At 70.6% G+C, this 19,134-nt stretch overlaps 1 protein-coding gene across 4 annotated transcripts in view; it reads left to right on the top strand.

Moving 5' to 3' along the window:
* The window catches only part of LRCH4 (leucine rich repeats and calponin homology domain containing 4), a 31,077-nt gene that overhangs the window by 9,122 nt on the left and 2,821 nt on the right, over nt 1-19,134 (top strand). For all 4 annotated transcript variants that reach the window (XM_045000492.1, XM_045000491.1, XM_045000490.1 and 1 more), the window contains exons 2-17: nt 7,512-7,656; nt 7,739-7,865; nt 9,011-9,116; nt 9,461-9,597; nt 9,764-9,882; nt 11,402-11,498; nt 13,750-13,837; nt 14,081-14,181; nt 15,045-15,112; nt 15,643-15,768; nt 15,858-15,917; nt 16,227-16,275; nt 16,380-16,443; nt 17,320-17,433; nt 17,615-17,718; nt 18,423-18,560. In XM_045000492.1, coding sequence (XP_044856427.1) covers nt 7,512-7,656; nt 7,739-7,865; nt 9,011-9,116; nt 9,461-9,597; nt 9,764-9,882; nt 11,402-11,498; nt 13,750-13,837; nt 14,081-14,181; nt 15,045-15,112; nt 15,643-15,768; nt 15,858-15,917; nt 16,227-16,275; nt 16,380-16,443; nt 17,320-17,433; nt 17,615-17,718; nt 18,423-18,560 — 1,643 coding nt within the window. The remainder of the gene's footprint in view (nt 1-7,511; nt 7,657-7,738; nt 7,866-9,010; nt 9,117-9,460; nt 9,598-9,763; nt 9,883-11,401; nt 11,499-13,749; nt 13,838-14,080; nt 14,182-15,044; nt 15,113-15,642; nt 15,769-15,857; nt 15,918-16,226; nt 16,276-16,379; nt 16,444-17,319; nt 17,434-17,614; nt 17,719-18,422; nt 18,561-19,134) is intronic.

Raw genomic sequence — 19,134 nt, 5'->3', positions numbered from 1 at the left:
AGTGACCAGCTCTTCGGAGCCGCCTGCGGGCACCGAGGCAGCCCCGGGAATGAAAGAATTTGCAATGGTGCCCGGACGGTCTTCTCCGAAATCCCGGCGTTCCTGCCACCTGCAGCCAATCCTCGGTGCCGAATTCCCGGCGTTTAGCCCAGCTGCCGCGACCTCCTGGTTTACCCAGGCTGGAAAATTCTCCCCCATTTCCCCCGTCCTGAGCCCCAGAACCTGTTCTGGCCAAAATCACCTCCCAGGAGAGCGTCTGTTCTTGGCTATGGCCCTCGGGAGATGGAGAACCCGGATCCCCAAGGGTGCCGAGATCGTCCTCCCGAGCCTGTGGAGCGAATCCCTGCTCTCCGGGGTCCTCGGCCAGCGCCCTCGCCACGTTTCCCGAGGACCCGGCACCGTCCTGGAGACGCGCTGGCATCGCCGCCGGCCCTTCCCTGAGCTCCGACGTGCCCCGGGGCGTTGGCCGCGGCTGTCCCAGCCTCGGCCGCGGTGAGGGGGATGGAGAATGAGCTTGTGGGAGGAATCGGACCCTGCCTCCTGGGGGGAGAGGTGCGTAGAGAGGGGAAACTGAGGCACGGAGGTGTAGGGACTTGCTCGGCACATGGAATATAACCCAGAGCTGTGACCGAGCCGGGCCCTTGACTCGGGAGGGCGGCTCCCTCCCCCCGCGCGGAGACAGCTCTGCCTGGCTCGCGTACAGCGGGTTGAAACCTTGCCAGGGCCTGGCTTGTAGCAGGAAATGAGCCTGGGATCGTCCCCCGGGTCTGCCCCTCGCCTCGGCGCCGGCCCCCGGCGCAGCTCAGCACCTCGGGGCGCGTCACTCGGGCTCCGGCCCCGCTCGGGCCGCGTGCTGCTGGCTTCTGTGCCGCCGCCCGGCCGCAGATCCCCCCTGGGGCAGGCGGCAGCCTCGCTTGCGTCTGAGGAGGGGAAACCGAGGCACGGGGGTCACTGCTTGAGCCCGCAGTAGAATTAGAGGCCCCCCCGCTCTAACCACTCTGTCATGCTGCCTTCCCCCGTTCTCGGGCCGGTCTGTGGGCAAAGCCGGCGGCTCTTCCGGGAGCCAATCTGCGGCTCTCCGCCAGGGCTATTTTGAGGTGGGTCAGTAGGGCGGGGTGGGGGGCGCAGGGGAGGTGTCACTTTGAACACAGGACACCCCCCTCTGCCCCCCCGGCTCAGCTGTTCGCCCGGCCAGTCTGGCCTGGAACCAGCCACTTTAACTGTTTGTTCTCCCCTTGCGTGGGGCTCCGGCGGACGGGGGGGGCCCTCTGAGTGGGGAACCCCCCCAGACTCCCACCCCGGGCCCCTGCCTTCCCCCCCGCCCCGGCCTGGGTGCTGTGCCCATTGACTGACAGCCGTATGCCTCCGGCACCCACCCCCCCGAGCCAGCCAGTCCCTGCCCTGGGGCCGGGGGGAGCCGGCGCCCCCCAGAGGGGACAGGCCCCTGCCCCATTAACCCCCCCTGAGCCAGCCAGTCCCTGCCCTGGGGCCGGGGGGGAGCCGGCGCCCCCCAGAGGGGACAGGCCCCTGCCCCATTAACCCCCCCTGAGCCAACCAGTCCCTGCCCTGGGGCCGGGGGGGAGCCAGTGCCCCCCAGAGGGGACAGGCCCCTGCCCCATTCCCCGCCCCCCTGAGCCAGCCAGTCCCCGCCCTGGGGCCGGGTGGGGGCCGGCGCCCCCCAGAGGGGACAGGCCCCTGCCCCATTCCCTGCCCCCCCGAGCCAGCCAGTCCCTGCCCTGGGGCCGGGGGGGAGCCGGCGCCCCCCAGAGGGGACAGGACCCTGCCCCATTCCCCGCCCCCCTGAGCTGGCCAGTCCCTGCCCTGGGGCCGGGTGGGGGCCGGCGCCCCCCAGAGGGGACAGGCCCCTGCCCCCCCAAGCCAGCTGGCTGGCGGCTCTCAGCTCTCCCTTGGCACTTGCTGTGACCCTCCCCCCGGGGGGCTATTTCTGGCCCAGCAGAATGTCCCACCTGCGGCTCCCCCCAGGGGAATGTGGGGGGAGCTGCCCCCGTCAGCCGAGAAGGGAACATCTGCTTCGCGTTTTCAGCCGGAGGCTGACGTTTGAGCCGGTCCGGCCCCGCTGCGGCCCTTTGCTTTCGCCTCGCGCCGGGTGGCTCCCGTCGCACAACATCTGTCCGGCCGGCGGCAGCAGCCCGGGCCGCGTTTCGCCGGTACAGAGTCCCACCCCCCCTGCCCCGGGAAACCCAGAACCCCCCCCACTCCGTTCCAGGCTCGCCGGTGGCGGGCTCCTCTCTGAGTTCACCCAGTCACTTCCTCCGCCGCTGGCCGCCTGGCAAACGTGCCGGCCACGAGCTGGGATTGCGCCGTTCCATCCCCAGCTGTGCAGGAGCAGGCCTGGGAGACCCTCCCCCGAAGGGAGCCGCGGGTGCTGGGGGGCGTCTGACGAAATCCCCCCACGCCTGCCACTCCCACTCGCTCTGTGCCCCAGAAGCCGGGTCTCTCTGCGCGCCTGCGACTCCTCCTCCAGCCTGTCTCCATCACCTGCTGGCAAACGGACCGGAACCGCCCCGGTAGCCGTCGGCTCGGCAGCATTCAGCTTCCACGAGCGATACCAGGGTTCATTTTGCAGCATCCCCCCCCACCCCCCAATATCGTATCGACTTTTAAGTTTCCAGAGTTGCGGGACATTGCGAGGGGTCTCGGGTCAGATCCGACTGAGTTCACTGCCGTAGACGCCGATTCCAGAAGCTAAAACGTGAGCCGTCGGCACCGCCCGGCAAAACGGACGCAGGCGCTAGCCAACCTTCCAGCCGCGTGCGGCTCGGATCTTCAGCCGCGGCGGTGAAATCGGGGTTTGCCGGGAAAAACCGAGCCCGTCCGAGCGTGTTAGCCGTTCCGGAAGAGCTCCCCATCTGGACGCCAGTTCTGGAGCTAGGCGCCCGGGGAGGCTGCCGATCTGGGAGCTGTTCTGGGGCGAGGTCCCAGGGTCGCTCGGGGGGGGTCGGTTTCCTCGGCCAAGGCTTTAGATCTGCCGAGGAGGTTCGAGTGCAGGCCGCCTCCGCGTCCTGCCTCGCACGGGAGCGGCAGCTGCGGCCCGGGGGCAGGCTGTGGAAACACGCCGGCAGAGTGCTGCCGCGCCGGGCTCGCCGGAACCGGCGCTCCCTAAGGAAAAGGGGAGCCGGTCGCGCTCTCAGCCCCTGGTCTCTGGGTCCCCTTGCCTCGCCCTCCCGGGCACGGGGGCCTGCCCCCCTTCGGGGCGTGTGGCCCTTGGGGCGCCGTTCCCTGGTCCTTGTTCAAAGCCGCGCTCTCCAAAGGGCTCCGAGCCCGGATCTCAGCCGGGGCAGGGCCTGTCCCTCGCCGTGGGTCTGGGCAGCGCCCGAGCCCTGATCTCAGCTGGGGCAGGGCCTGTCCCTCGCCGTGGGTCTGGGCAGCGCCCGAGCCCTGATCTCAGCTGGGGCAGGGCCTGTCCCTCGCCGTGGGTCTGGGCACGACGGGGCCTGATCTCAGCTGGGGCAGGGCCTGTCCCTCGCCGTGGGTCTGGGCAGCGCCCAAGCCCTGATCTCAGCCGGGGCAGGGCCTGTCCCTCGCCGTGGGTCTGGGCACGACGGGGCCTGATCTCAGCTGGGGCAGGGCCTGTCCCTCGCCGTGGGTCTGGGCAGCGCCCGAGCCCTGATCTCAGCTGGGGCAGGGCCTGTCCCTCGCCGTGGGTCTGGGCAGCGCCCGAGCCCTGACCTCAGCTGGGGCAGGGCCTGTCCCTCGCCGTGGGTCTGGGCACGACGGGGCCCTGATCTCAGCTGGGGCAGGGCCTGTCCCTCGCCGTGGGTCTGGGCAGCGCCCGAGCCCTGATCTCAGCTGGGGCAGGGCCTGTCCCTCGCCGTGGGTCTGGGCATGACGGGGCCTGATCTCAGCTGGGGCAGGGCCTGTCCCTCGCCGCGGGTCTGGGCACGACGGGGCCTGATCTCAGCTGGGGCAGGGCCTGTCCCTCGCCGTGGGTCTGGGCAGCGCCCGAGCCCTGATCTCAGCTGGGGCAGGGCCTGTCCCTCGCCGTGGGTCTGGGCAGCGCCCAAGCCCTGATCTCAGCCGGGGCAGGGCCTGTCCCTCGCCGTGGGTCTGGGCACGACGGGGCCTGATCTCAGCTGGGGCAGGGCCTGTCCCTCGCCGTGGGTCTGGGCAGCGCCCGAGCCCTGATCTCAGCTGGGGCAGGGCCTGTCCCTCGCCGTGGGTCTGGGCAGCGCCCGAGCCCTGACCTCAGCTGGGGCAGGGCCTGTCCCTCGCCGTGGGTCTGGGCACGACGGGGCCCTGATCTCAGCTGGGGCAGGGCCTGTCCCTCGCCGTGGGTCTGGGCAGCGCCCGAGCCCTGACCTCAGCTGGGGCAGGGCCTGTCCCTCGCCGTGGGTCTGGGCACGACGGGGCCCTGATCTCAGCTGGGGCAGGGCCTGTCCCTCGCCGTGGGTCTGGGCAGCGCCCGAGCCCTGATCTCAGCTGGGGCAGGGCCTGTCCCTCGCCGTGGGTCTGGGCATGACGGGGCCTGATCTCAGCTGGGGCAGGGCCTGTCCCTCGCCGCGGGTCTGGGCACGACGGGGCCTGATCTCAGCTGGGGCAGGGTCTGTCCCTCGCCGCGGGTCTGGGCAGCGCCCAAGCCCTGATCTCAGCTGGGGCAGGGCCTGTCCCTCGCCGTGGGTCTGGGCACGACGGGGCCTGATCTCAGCTGGGGCAGGGCCTGTCCCTCGCCGTGGGTCTGGGCAGTGCCCGAGCCCTGATCTCAGCTGGGGCAGGGCCTGTCCCTCGCCGTGGGTCTGGGCAGCGCCCGAGCCCTGATCTCAGCTGGGGCAGGGCCTGTCCCTCGCCGTGGGTCTGGGCAGCGCCCAAGCCCTGATCTCAGCCGGGGCAGGGCCTGTCCCTCGCCGTGGGTCTGGGCACGACGGGGCCTGATCTCAGCTGGGGCAGGGCCTGTCCCTCGCCGTGGGTCTGGGCAGCGCCCGAGCCCTGACCTCAGCTGGGGCAGGGCCTGTCCCTCGCCGTGGGTCTGGGCACGACGGGGCCCTGATCTCAGCTGGGGCAGGGCCTGTCCCTCGCCGTGGGTCTGGGCAGCGCCCGAGCCCTGATCTCAGCTGGGGCAGGGCCTGTCCCTCGCCGTGGGTCTGGGCATGACGGGGCCTGATCTCAGCTGGGGCAGGGCCTGTCCCTCGCCGCGGGTCTGGGCACAACGGGGCCCTGATCTCAGCTGGGGCAGGGCCTGTCCCTCGCCGCGGGTCTGGGCACAATGGGGCCTGATCTCAGCTGGGGCAGGGCCTGTCCCTCGCCGTGGGTCTGGGCAGCGCCCGAGCCCTGATCTCAGCTGGGGCAGGGCCTGTCCCTCGCCGTGGGTCTGGGCACGACGGGGCCTGATCTCAGCTGGGGCAGGGCCTGTCCCTCGCCGTGGGTCTGGGCACGACGGGCCCTGATCTCAGCTGGGGCAGGGTCTGTCCCTCGCCGTGGGTCTGGGCACGACGGGCCCTGATCTCAGCTGGGGCAGGGTCTGTCCCTCGCCGCGGGTCTGGGCACAACGGGGCCCTGATCTCAGCTGGGGCAGGGCCTGTCCCTCGCCGTGGGTCTGGGCACGACGGGGCCTGATCTCAGCTGGGGCAGGGCCTGTCCCTCGCCGTGGGTCTGGGCACGACGGGGCCTGATCTCAGCTGGGGCAGGGCCTGTCCCTCGCCGTGGGTCTGGGCACGACGGGGCCCTGATCTCAGCTGGGGCAGGGCCTGTCCCTCGCCGTGGGTCTGGGCACAACGGGGCCCTGATCTCAGCTGGGGCAGGGTCTGTCCCTCGCCGCGGGTCTGGGCACGATGGGGCCTGATCTCAGCTGGGGCAGGGTCTGTCCCTCGCCGTGGGTCTGGGCACGACGGGGCCTGATCTCAGCCGGGGCAGGGCCTGTCCCTCGCCGTGGGTCTGGGCAGCGCCCGAGCCCTGATCTCAGCTGGGGCAGGGTCTGTCCCTCGCCGTGGGTCTGGGCAGCGCCCGAGCCCTGATCTCAGCCGGGGCAGGGCCTGTCCCTCGCCGTGGGTCTGGGCACGACGGGGCCCTGATCTCAGCCGGGGCAGGGCCTGTCCCTCGCCGTGGGTCTGGGCTCGCCCGCCCAGTGCCAAGCTCGATACCCGCGCGGCAGCCTGCCCGGGCCCCTCTGGGTCGCGCCGTCGCCAAACCCCAGGGAAACGGCTCCTGAGTCAGCCCTTCCCTCGGTGCTGAGCGCTGGGCTGGCCTCCCGCCAGCCGCTGGCAGCCCCGGCCCCTTGGCAACGGGCCGTGGCTCCGTTCCGGGCCCAGCGAGCCACGGGGCCTCGGCTGCTCGTCCCCCTCCGTCCTGGGGTTGGGGCAGAGCCCAGGAGCCCTGCTGGGCTCAGGACCCTGTTGTGCCAGGCACTGTACGGACCCCCTGACTGAGATTGGGGGGCCCCTCGTTGTGCCGGGTGCTGCGCAGACCCCCCTGACGGAGATCGGGGCCCCCCATGGAGCCAGGCACTGCACAGACCCCCCTGACGGAGATCAGGGCCCCCCATGGGGCCAGGCACTGCACAGACCCCCCCTGACGGAGATCGGGGCCCCCCATGGAGCCAGGCACTGCACAGACCCCCCTGACGGAGATCGGGGCCCCCCATGGGGCCAGGCACTGCACAGACCCCCCTGACGGAGATCGGGGCCCCCCATGGAGCCAGGCACTGCACAGACCCCCCTGACGGAGATCGGGGCCCCCCATGGGGCCAGGCACTGCACAGACCCCCCTGACGGAGATCGGGGCCCCCCATGGGGCCAGGCACTGCACAGACCCCCCTGACGGAGATCGGGGCCCCCCATGGGGCCAGGCACTGCACAGACCCCCCTGACGGAGATCGGGGCCCCCCATGGGGCCAGGCACTGCACAGACCCCCCTGACGGAGATCGGGGCCCCCCATGGGGCCAGGCACTGCACAGACCCCCCTGACGGAGATCGGGGCCCCCCATGGGGCCAGGTACTCTATGGGACTCCTGGGTTCGTTCCCGGCTGGGCCGTGGGCTCTCTGCTCCCGGGAGCCAGGACTCCTGGGTTCGTCACCAATCTCTCCCCTTCGTCGCTTCGCTTCGGAAGGGCCTGGGGCTGAGTTCTCTGCGCGAGGGGGAGTTAACCGCGCCCCTGCTCTTGGGCTGGGAGGCGAAATCTCGGTGGGACGCGCGTCGAGCAAACACGATTCCAGCTGCAGGGTCCAGCTGGCTCCAGGGCCCCCACCCAATTCCTCCGCGCTCGCGGCCACGCCTGGCGTTTTCCTCCCAGCACCCCTGGGGCCGGGCCGGGCCGGGATCCGGCCACAGGAATTACCCGGCGCATGTCTCCCCGCCTCCCTTCTGCAGGTGGCTTCTCTGGGAGGGCAGGGGGGTCCGGTGGTTAGAGCAGGGGGTGGCCACCGTGCCTCAGTTTCCCCTCGAGTGAGCTCAGGGCCCCCCCGGGCGAGTTGCCTGTCGCAGGACACCCGGGGGCCCCGGAGTTGGGTGCCGGCGGTGGGGGGTGTCTCACAGCCTCCCCTCTCTCCCCACGCCCAGATCTCTCCCGGAACCGCTTTGCCGAAGTGCCCGAGGACGCCTGCCACCTGGTCTCCCTGGAGGGGCTGAGTTTGTACCACAACTGCCTGCGGAGCATCCCGCCGGCCATCGCCAACCTGCAGTCGCTCACCTACCTGAACCTCAGGTAACGGCCGGGCCGGGCCGGGGGGGGGATCCAGCCTGACTCGCTCCGGCCGCGGTTCTAACGGCTCCTTCTCCCCCCGCAGCCGGAACCAGCTCACCTCCCTCCCGCCCTGCCTGTGCCGCCTGCCCCTCAAGGTCCTCGTCGCCAGCAACAACAAGCTGGGCTCGCTGCCCGACGAGACGGGCGCCCTGCGCGCCCTGCGCCAGCTGGTGAGTGGGGCCGGGAAACCGAGACGCCACCGGATCCCTCCCCCAGGGCGGGGCCAGGGGGCGCTGGGGGGCAGGGAGCGGGGCGGGGCGCTCTCCCCTGGCAGGTGGGGCTGGCCGCAGGGCGGCGCTAGGGGGCGCTGTGGGGCAGGGAGCGGGGTGGGGCGCTCTCCCCCGGCAGGCGGGGCTGGCCCCAGGGCGGTGCTAGGGGGCGCTGTGGGGCAGGGAGCGGGGTGGGGCGCTCTCCCCTGGCAGGCGGGGCTGGCCGCAGGGGGGCGCTGTGGGGCAGGGAGCAGGGGGCTCAGCAGGGGGCGCTCTCCCCCGGCAGGTGGGGCTGGCCCCAGGGCGGCACTAGGGGGTGCTGTGGGGCAGGGAGCGGGGTAGGGGGCTCAGCGGGGGGCGCTCTCCCCCAGCAGGCAGGGCTGGCCCCAGGGCGGCACTAGGGGGCGCTGTGGAGCAGGGAGCGGGGCGGGGGGCTCTCCCCCGGTAGGCAGGGCTAGCCCCAGGGCGGGGCCAGGGGGCGCTGTGGGGCAGGGAGCGGGGCGGGGCGCTCTCCCCCGGTAGGCAGGGCTAGCCCCAGGGCGGGGCCAGGGGGCGCTGTGGGGCAGGGAGCGGGGCGGGGCGCTCTCCCCCGGTAGGCAGGGCTGGCCCCAGGGCGGCACTAGGGGTCACTGTGGGGCAAGGAGTGTGGGGGGGGGGCTCGGCAGGGGGCGCTCTCCCCCGGCAGGCGGGGCCGGCCCCAGGGCGGGGTCAGGGGGCGCTGTGGGGCAGGGAGCGGGGGAGCACTAGGGGGCGCTGTGGGGCAGGGAGCGGGGGGCACTAGGGGGCGCTGTGGGGCAGGAAGCGGGGAGCACTAGGGGGCGCTGTGGGGCAGGGAGCGGGGGGCACTAGAGGGCGCTGTGGGGCAGGGAGCGGGGGAGCACTAGGGGGCAGGGAGCGGGGGAGCACTAGGGGGCGCTGTGGAGCAGGGAGCGGGGGAGCACTAGGGGGCGCTGTGGGGCAGGGAGCGGGGGGCACTAGGGGGCGCTGTGGGGCAGGAAGCGGGGGGCACTAGGGGGGCTGACTGCGAGATACGAATCCCCCCCACCCCACCCCACCCCACCAGGCCCTGCTAAACCTCCCCCCCCTCCCCCTCCCCCTCCCCCCAGGACGTGAGCTGCAATGAGCTCCAGGCTCTGCCCCCCAGCATGGGCCGGCTGGAGGCCCTGCGAGACCTGAACGTGCGGAGGAACCAGCTAACCGCCCTGCCCGAAGGTCAGTGCCCCGCACCGTCTCTTTAAACCCCGGAGCAGGACCCCTTCCAGCCAATCGAGCGCGGGGTGGGAACGGAAGCCACCAATCCCGCGAGCCCAGGGAGCTGGTACTTAAAGGGCCGGAGCGCAAATACCTTTTGGGCCCTTTCTCCTTCTTCGAGCGCCCTGGGAGCTGGGGCCGCGTCTTGATTGTAGCCCCACATCCCCTCATGCTCGCTGCAGCCCCGATGCCCCAGTGCCGGGGGTGCCAGGCGGGGCCGGGACTCCCCCCAGATCCTCCCCCCCTTCCGGCCACGGGGCAGCTGGGGCCCCTGCCGCGCTCACCGGGCCCCTCTGCCGCTCCAGAGCTGTCGGAGCTGCCCCTCGTCCGCCTGGATTTCTCCTGCAACCGGGTCGCCCGCATCCCCGTCTGCTACCGGCACCTCCGGCACCTGCAGACCATCCTGCTGGACAATAACCCCCTGCAGTCGCCGCCCGCGCAGGTGAGCCGGGGCGGGGCCCGGGGAAGGAGGGCTGGGGGGCGGTAAAACCAGACCCAATGGGCGGTGCGGTGCCGGAGTCAGAGCCGACAGGTCCTTCCGGCCGGTGACTCCCCCCCGCCTCAGCCCAGCCCTAACGAGCCTCCCCCACCCCCGGGTCTCGCCCCAGATCTGCCTGAAAGGCAAAATCCACATCTTCAAATACCTCAACCTGGAAGCCTGCAGCAAAACGGGGCCTGACCTGGCCGACTTCGCCCGGCCCAGCCGGCCCACCGGCTTCGGCACCTGGTAAGGGAGCTTCACCGGGGCGGGGGGGCCTGGAATCGCCCCGGCTTGGCCGGCCCCCGCGTGGCAGCCCAGTGCTGCTGGGCGTTCTGGATCCTGTTCCCACCGCTTGCCCTCCAGCAGATAGAAACCCACGGGCTCTCCCACCCCTGGGAGCCAGGACTCCTGGGTCCTCTCTGGCTCTGGGAGGGGGTGGGGGCTGGTGGTTAAAGCATGGGGGGCTGGGAGCCAGGACTCCTGGGTTCTCTCCCCGGCTCTGGGAGGGGGTGGGGGCTGGTGGTTAAAGCATGGGGGGCTGGGAGCCAGGACTCCTGGGTTCTCTCCGGCTCTGGGAAGGGGGTGGGGGCTGGTGGGTTAGAACAAGGGGGGTGGGAGCCAGGACTCCTGGGTTCTCTCCCCGGCTCTGGGAGGGGAGTGGGAGCTGGTGGGTTAGAGCAGGGGGGCTGGGAGCCAGGACTCCTGGGTTCTCTCCCTGGCTCTGGGAGGGGAGTGGGGGCTGGGAGCCAAGACTCCTGGGTTCTCTCCCCGGCTCTGGGAGGGGAGTGGGGGCTGGTGGGTTAGAGCAGGGGGGGCTGGGAGCCAGGACTCCTGGGTTCTCTCCCCGGCTCTGGGAGGGGAGTGGGGGCTGGTGGGCTGGAGCAGGGGAGGCTGGGAGCCAGGACTCCTGGGTTCTCTCCCTGGCTCTGGGAGGGGAGTGGGGGCTGGTGGGTAGAGCCGGGGGGCTGGGAGCCAGGACTCCTGGGTTCTCTCCCGGCTCTGGGAGGGGAGTGGGGGCTGGTGGGTAGAGCAGGGGGGGCTGGGAGCCAGGACGCCTGGGTTCTCTCCCCGGCTCTGGGAGGGGAGTGGGGGCTGGTGGGTAGAGCAGGGGGGCTGGGAGCCAGGACTCCTGGGTTCTCTCCCCGGCTCTGGGAAGGGGGTGGGGGCTGGTGGGTTAGAACAAGGGGGGTGGGAGCCAGGACTCCTGGGTTCTCTCCCTGGCTCTGGGAGGGGAGTGGGGGCTGGTGGTTAGAGCAGGGGGGCTGGGAGCCAGGACTCCTGGGTTCTCTCCCCGGCTCTGGGAGGGGAGTGGGGGCTGGTGGGTCAGAGCAGGGGGGCTGGGAGCCAGGACTCCTGGGTTCTCTCCCCGGCTCTGGGAGGGGAGTGGGGGCTGCTGGGTCAGAGCAGGGGGGGCTGGGAGCCAGGACTCCTGGGTTCTCTCCCCGGCTCTGGGAGGGGAGTGGGGGCTGCTGGGTCAGAGCAGGGGGGGCTGGGAGCCAGGACTCCTGGGTCTGTCCCCGGCTCTGGGAGGGGAGTGGGGGCTGGTGGGCTGGAGCAGGGGAGGCTGGGAGCCAGGACTCCTGGGTTCTATTTCTGGATCGGCCCCTTTCTCGACCGCTTGGGGAGGAAGTGCCAAGTTCCATCTCTGTACTGGGCGGGTCCCAGGCTCTGTGCTGCATTGTGAAGCACCTGCTCCGGCACCTTTCACCAGAGGATCTCCAAGCACCTCTCCCTGCCCCCTCACCCACCTCTCTCTGCCCCTCAGCCTCTCCGACGAGTTCTACCCCGGCCGGCAGTACGGTGGCCTGGACTCGGGCTTCAACAGCGTCGACAGCGGCAGCAAGCGGTGGTCTGGGAACGAGGTACGGACCGCGCGGCCCGGTGCCATCCGCAGCACGCAGGGCAGCGGCGGCCCCCCCCCTTCCTAGCCCCGGGCGATGGGCAGTGGGTCAGGGGTCTGCGTTCCAAGGCGATGCCAGCGCTGCGTGGGAGGCGGCGGACTGCGAAGAGGGGCTGGATGGCAGACGGGAGACTGGGGGTGCTGGCTTGGGGGTCACAGCTTGTAACGTGCTGCTCCGGGTCAGTTTCACCTGTGTCGGTCAGTTTCACGTACCGGCGTCGGCCCCTTTCACCGGCGCCGGGCGCGGATCGGTCAGTTGTGCGGGTCGGTCAGTTTCATGTACCGGCGTCGCTCCCTTTCACCGGCGCCGGGCGCGGATCGGTCAGTTGTGCGGGTTAGTCCCTTTCACTCACGCCGGGCGCGGATCGGTCAGTTGTGCGGGTCGGTCCATTTCACGTACCGGCGTCGGTCCCTTTCACTCACGCCGGGCGTGGATCCGTCAGTTGTGCGGGTCGGTCAGTTTCACGTACCGGCGTCTGTCCCTTTCACTCACGCCGGGCGCGGATCCGTCAGTTGTGCGGGTCGGTCCATTTCACGTACCGGCGTCGGTCCCTTTCACTCACGCCGGGCGTGGATCCGTCAGTTGTGCGGGTCGGTCCGTTTCACGTACCGGCGTCGGTCCCTTTCACTCACGCCGGGCGTGGATCCGTCAGTTGTGCGTGTCGGTCAGTTTCACGTACCGGCGTCTGTCCCTTTCACTCACGCCGGGCGCGGATCCGTCAGTTGTGCGGGTCGGTCAGTTTCATGTACCGGCGTCGGTCCCTTTCACTCGCGCCGGGCGCGGATCGGTCAGTTGTGCGGGTCGGTCCGTTTCACGTACCGGCGTCTGTCCCTTTCACTCACACCGGGCGTGGATCCGTCAGTTGTGCGGGTCGGTCCGTTTCACGTACCGGCGTCTGTCCCTTTCACTCACACCGGGCGTGGATCCGTCAGTTGTGCGTGTCGGTCCGTTTCACGTACCGGCGTCTGTCCCTTTCACTCACACCGGGCGGGGATCCGTCAGTTGTGCGTGTCGGTCCGTTTCACGTACCGGCGTCGGTCCCTTTCACTCACGCCGGGCGTGGATCCGTCAGTTGTGCGTGTCGGTCCGTTTCACGTACCGGCGTCTGTCCCTTTCACTCACACCGGGCGCGGATCCGTCAGTTGTGCGGGTCGGTCCGTTTCACGTACCGGCGTCTGTCCCTTTCACTCACACCGGGCGCGGATCCGTCAGTTGTGCGGGTCGGTCAGTTTCACGTACCGGCGTCTGTCCCTTTCACTCACACCGGGCGCGGATCCGTCAGTTGTGCGGGTCGGTCCGTTTCACGTACCGGCGTCTGTCCCTTTCACTCACGCCGGGCGCGGATCCGTCAGTTGTGCGTGTCGGTCCGTTTCACGTACCGGCGTCGGTCCCTTTCACTCACGCCGGGCGTGGATCCGTCAGTTGTGCGTGTCGGTCCGTTTCACGTACCGGCGTCTGTCCCTTTCACTCACGCCGGGCGTGGATCCGTCAGTTGTGCGTGTCGGTCCGTTTCACGTACCGGCGTCTGTCCCTTTCACTCACACCGGGCGTGGATCCGTCAGTTGTGCGGGTCGGTCCGTTTCACGTACCGGCGTCTGTCCCTTTCACTCACGCCGGGCGCGGATCCGTCAGTTGTGCGGGTCGGTCAGTTTCACGTACCGGCGTCTGTCCCTTTCACTCACACCGGGCGCGGATCCGTCAGTTGTGCGGGTCGGTCCGTTTCACGTACCGGCGTCTGTCCCTTTCACTCACACCGGGCGTGGATCCGTCAGTTGTGCGTGTCGGTCCGTTTCACGTACCGGCGTCTGTCCCTTTCACTCACACCGGGCGTGGATCCGTCAGTTGTGCGGGTCGGTCCGTTTCACGTACCGGCGTCTGTCCCTTTCACTCACACCGGGCGGGGATCCGTCAGTTGTGCGGGTCGGTCAGTTTCACGTACCGGCGTCTGTCCCTTTCACTCACACCGGGCGGGGATCCGTCAGTTGTGCGGGTCGGTCCGTTTCACGTACCGGCGTCTGTCCCTTTCACTCACACCGGGCGCGGATCCGTCAGTTGTGCGGGTCGGTCCGTTTCACGTACCGGCGTCTGTCCCTTTCACTCACACCGGGCGGGGATCCGTCAGTTGTGCGTGTCGGTCCGTTTCACGTACCGGCGTGGGTCCCTTTCACCAGCGCTGGGCAGTCCCGGCGTCCGACCCCCTCTGCTCTCTCAGTCCACAGACGAGTTCTCCGACCTGTCGTTCCGCATCGCGGAGCTGGTGCGTGATCCCCGCCAGCTGAAGGAGAAGCGGGACCGGGCAGGTGAGCGGGGTCTGGTCCCTCCAGGTGGGGTTCCCTCGCCCCCGCTCCCGGGGTCCCAGTTACCCGCGGGGAGGTGCCTGCCGCGGCCAAAGGGAAATCAGCTGCTGGCCTCTCCTGCCAGTGACAGGTCTGCCGCCCCAGCAGACCCACGCGTGCCCGCCAGGCAGCCCCCACCCCGTGTGCCCACCTTCCCGGGGCTTCGCTGGCCGCGGAGCGGCGCCGCTGACGCTTTCCTCCCCGCAGCCAATGGCGAGCTGGAGCAGATCGACTTCATCGACACCAGCGTGGAGGAGGAGGAGGCGGCAAAGCCGGAGAGCAGCTCGCAGGCCCTGGCCCCGGCGGAGGTGAGGGGGCGCTGGGAAGACTACAACTCCCAGGATGCAGTGCTGCACGCTGGGCCTGTTGGCTGTCCTCTCTTCCAGCAGGGGTGCTGCCCCCTAGGGGGCGGGGGGAGGTACCGCACTGGACCCAAAATGGGGTCATGGCCCCGCCCCCAGACCCAAGAGAATTTAGGGGTTCTGGAAAATATTGGAACACTGAACTCTCTGGCTCGGGTGCCGCTGCCACACTGCCTAGTGGGAGTTGTGGTTCGCTCGCTGCACGCCTCCCATTCTCCCCTATGCGCCGGGCTCCCTAGTCGGACTGCGTTTCCCATGGTGCACCATGGTCTGGCCTCAGGATGAGGGAAGCAGTTGCATCATGGGAGTTGTAGTTGAGAACCCACAAGCCTCCATTCCCTCTGTGGACTGGGCTCCCTAGTTGGACTCATCTCCCATGGTGCACCCTGGTCTGGCCTCAGAGTGAGGCCCTTGCATCCTGGGACTCCCTGGCCATGGTGCATCCTGGGAGATGTAGTTTTGAGGGATAGTTCCGGCTCAGGCCCACTGCGCCTGCCAGCTGGGGGCACAGCTGTGGGGCAGGGGCGTGCCAGCGGGCCCAGGGCCCTGCCCAAGTGGGGAGGGGCTGCCTCAGCCTTCAAGTGGGACCGTGCCAGGCTGCCCATGGTGTGAGGGCGCTGGGCTTGCACGGCTGCCACCACCCAACAGCAAAGGAATCTGGGCATTGGGCCTGGGGGGGTTAGAGCAGGGGGGGCTGGGAGCCAGGACTCCTGGGTTCTCTCCATGGCTCTGGGAGGGGAGGGGGGGGCTCGGAGCCAGAACTCCTGGGTTCCTTCCCTAATCCTGTCCCTCTTGCCTTCTGTCCCCAGGAGAAGCGGAAAGCAGAGAGGAGCCTTCCCCAGAGAGCCGATGTCGGGGAGAAGGTGCCGAACAGCAGGTGAGCAGCAGCTGGTTAGGGCCTGGTCTGTGACAGGAGAGGGGTCCCTGGGTAACCGGCCGCCCCACCCCAGAGGTGGCTGCATCTCCGCGCCGGGCGAGGGGTCCCTGGTAACCGGCCGCCCCGCCCCAGAGGTGGCTGCATCTCAGCGCCAGGCGAGGGGTCCCTGGGTAACCGGCCGCCCCGCCCCAGAGGTGGCTGCATCTCCGCGCCGGGCGAGGGGTCCCTGGTAACCGGCCGCCCCGCCCCAGAGGTGGCTGCATCTCAGCGCCGGGCGAGGGGTCCCTGGGTAACCGGCCGCCCCGCCCCAGAGGTGGGCGCATCTCAGCGCCGGGCGAGGGGTCCCTGGTAACCGGCCGTCCCGCCCCAGAGATGGCTGTGTTGGGTGAGGAGTCTTAGCTGTCATTCAGCTGTAGTAGGTTGTTATCCTCTCATCAGACCGCCCCCGCCCCCCCCTACACACACTAAGCTGCGCAGGGCTGGCCTGGGTTCTCCTGCCCCCCACCAATGCCCCCAATCCCTCCCGCCAGGCCCAGCCCTCCCCAGGAGGAGCCCCCCAGCGAGGAGCGGAGGCGCCCCGAGACGCTGCAGATCTGGCAGGAGAGGGAGCGGCAGCAGCAGGCGTTGCGGAGCCAGGCGCTGGAGAAGCGGGACAGGTACGTGGAGGGGGGGTGGGCCCCCCGCCGGGGCCGGGTGGGGGCGTCTCGGCCTCCGCCCCCCCTGACCCTCTCTGCGTCTCTTACAGCCTGCTGAGGATGGGGGCCAGAGGCACCTTTGGCAGCGCCCAGGGCCCGGCGGCCAGCAAGTGAGACCCCCCCCCTTGAGAAATCCCTCCCCCCAAGGAGAGATCCCTCCCCCCTGCCGCCCCCTGGGCCGGGCTCGGGCCCAGAGGCAACTTGAAGCCCCGTGGAGCTGGTGGGATTCCCCCCCCTCCTCCCCCCATAAGCTAGAGCAGCCTTGGGGCTGCTCTAACTCTGTCACCCTCTGGAGGGGAGGGTGGCTGAGCCGTTCCCCCTTGTCCCCCCCCCACGGCCAGGCTCGGGGGCCCTATCCCAGCGCGGGGGGCACGTCACGCCCCGGAGCAGCCCCCTCACCTGGCTCTGTCTCCCCCCAGTGGCCCGTCGGAGAGCAGCAGCCTGCCCCACAGGAAGCAGAGGCCCCAGGTGAGAGGGGAGGGACTGGGGTCGGAAGGGGTTTGGGGGTGGGGGGAATGGCGCCCCATGGGACTCAGCCTGACTCCCCCCACACACACACACGTCTGTTTCAGGTCACGGAGCAGCCGCCCGGCGTCCCCAGCCCGGCGTCCTCTGGGCAGACGCCCCGGCAGCAGGGTGAGTGCGGGAAGGGGGGGGGCAGGAGAGGGGTAACGCTCGGAGGGCCACAGGGGGGGCGCGGCAGGAGACATATGGCCAGGGAGTGTCTGCAGGGAGGGGAGTGGGGGCTGGTGGTTAGAGCAGGGGGGGCTGGGAGCCAGGACTCCTGGGTTCTCTCCCTGTCTCTGGGAGGGCAGTGGGGGCTGGTGGGTCCGAGCAGGGGGGCTGGGAGCCAGGACTCCTGGGTTCTCTCCCCGACTCTGGGAGGGGAGTGGGGGCTGGTGGGTCCGAGCAGGGGGGCTGGGAGCAAGGACTCCTGGGTTCTCTCCCCGGCTCTGGGAGGGGAGGGTGGGCTCGAGGGTCCGAGCAGGGGGGCTGGGAGCCAGGACTCCTGGGTTCTCTCCCCGGCTCTGGGAGGGGAGTGAGGGCTGGTGGGTAAGAGCAGGGGGGCTGGGGGCTAGGACTCCTGGGTTCTCTCCCCGGCTCTGGGAGGGGAGTGGGAGCTGGGGGGGTTAGAGCAGGGGGGGCTGGGAGCCAGGACTCCTGGGTTCTCTCCCTGTCTCTGGGAGGTCAGTGGGGGCTGGTGGTTAGAGCAGGGGGGCTGGGGGCCAGGACTCCTGGGTTCTCTCCCCGGCTCTGGGAGGGCAGTGGGGGCTAATGGGTCAGAGCAGGGGGGCTGGGAGCCAGGACTCCTGGGTTCTCTCCCGGCTCTGGGAGGGGAGTGGGGGCTGGTGGGTCAGAGCAGGGGGGCTGGGAGCCAGGACTCCTGAGTTCTCTCCCGGCTCTGGCGTGGGTGTCCCCCTGGGGTAGGTGATCCTGGCCGAAGGTCCCAGCAGTGCCGTTGGGGGGTGCTGTGGGGTGGGATCTCACCTCCCCTCTCCCCCTGCCCCCCAGAGTCCCTCCCCCCGCAGGTCTCCAGCCCCCCGGCCCGGGAGCCCGGCTCGGCCCAGAAGCCCAGCAGCTTCCTGTTCCGCTCCTCGTCGCGGACGGCCATCAGGCCCGGCTCCGGTAGGTGGCGCCCCGCGGCTCTGCCCCCCCTGCTGGCGGGCCGGGGTATTGCCGTGGTCCCCGGCGGCCCGGCAGGTCCGGGGTTCGAATCCTGCCCGCGGCCTGCAGACCTGCCCGGGGCTGCGCGCTCCCCGCCGGCCGTGCGTCTCCGTCCCCCTGAGCCCTGCCGTCCTCTCCGCAGCCTGCGCCCCCCACGACCCCACGGCGGACCCCCAGCACCCCCTGCGGCTACGGGGCAGCTCACACGACCTGGACGAGAAGGAGTTAACAGCCCAGCTCCGCAAGGTACGGCCGCGCCCCCTGGTCCCTGGGGACCCCCCTGAGGCCCCCACCTCCCCCCCACCTCCAGGCTTCCTCTCTCTGCCCGGCAAACCGGTCACCGGGCTGCATTCCTAGCCCCTCTGGCCGGCTCCTCACCGGGGGCGGGCCCCCGCCATGGGGTGCTGGCTACAGCCCGTGGGCCGGTCTCTGTGCCCCGTTAGCCCGTCGCCGTCACACCTGCCTCCAGGGGTCACTGCACCAACCCCGCCCCCTAGATACAGGAGGGACACGTGGGGAAACTGAGGCACGCACACAGTGTTCGGACAAAACATTCCGAACGTTCCCGCATCGGCACATCTCCCGCCCCCCCGCCCCTGAAAGCTCGGCTGAGATCCCGCACCGGGGACTGCCAGGCTGCCAGCCAGGACACCTGGGTTCTCTCCCTGGCTCTGGGAGGGGAGTGGGGACTGGTGGGTCAGAGCAGTGGGGGCTGGGAGCCCGGACTCCTGGGTTCTCTCCCCGGCTCTGGGAGGGGAGTGGGGGCTGGTGGGTCACAGCACGGGGGGCTGGGAGCCCGGACTCCTGGGTTCTCCCCGGCTCTGCCCCTGCTTCCCTGGGGGGGATAATTTGAGCTTCCCCGACACCTGTGTGTAAGTTCCCTGCAGTGCGTGGGGGGGGGGGGTGTCCGTGGCCCCCGCCCACCTGCCCGTCTCCCCCCCCCCCCGCAGGCCATCGAGTCGCGGCTCAGCGTGTCGCTGGCGGAGGACCTGGGCGATGCCCTGGCCAACGGGGCTGTGCTGTGCCAGCTGGTCAACCACCTGCGCCCGCGCGCCGTGCCCTTCATCCACGTCCCGTCTCCCGCCGTGGTGAGTGGGGAACCCGCCCCGGACGCCTGGGTTCTCCCCGGCGCTGGGGGGGCAGTGGGGGCTGGTGGGTAGAGCAGGGGGGCTGGGAGCCAGGACTCCTGGGTTCTCTCCCCAGCTCTGGGAGGGGAGTGGGGGCTGGTGGGTAGAGCAGGGGGGCTGGGAGCCAGGACTCCTGGGTTCTCTCCCCGGCTCTGGGAGGGGAGTGGGGGCTGGGGGATTAGAGCAGGGGGGCTGGGAGCCAGGACTCCTGGGTTCTCTCCCCGGCTCTGGGAGGGGAGTGGGGGCTGGTGGGTTAGAGCAGGGGGGGCTGGGAGCCCGGACTCCTGGGTTCTCTCCCCGGCTCTGGGAGGGGAGTGGGGGCTGGCGGGTCAGAGCAGGGGGCTGGGAGCCAGGACTCCTGGGTTCTCTCCCAGGCTCTGGGAGGGGAGTGGGGGCTGGTGGGTTAGAGCAGGGGGGGCTGGGAGCCAGGACTCCTGGGTTCTCTCCCCGGCTCTGGGAGGGGAGTGGGGGCTGGTGGGTCAGAGCAGGGGGGGCTGGGAGCCAGGACGCCTGGGTTCTCTCCCCGGCTCTGGGA

Source organism: Mauremys mutica, unplaced genomic scaffold (genome assembly GCF_020497125.1).
Source record: "Mauremys mutica isolate MM-2020 ecotype Southern unplaced genomic scaffold, ASM2049712v1 000330F_np12_obj, whole genome shotgun sequence".
In the NCBI taxonomy this organism is placed as follows: Eukaryota; Metazoa; Chordata; order Testudines; family Geoemydidae; genus Mauremys; species Mauremys mutica.
This window is presented reverse-complemented; position numbering and strand designations above follow the sequence as displayed.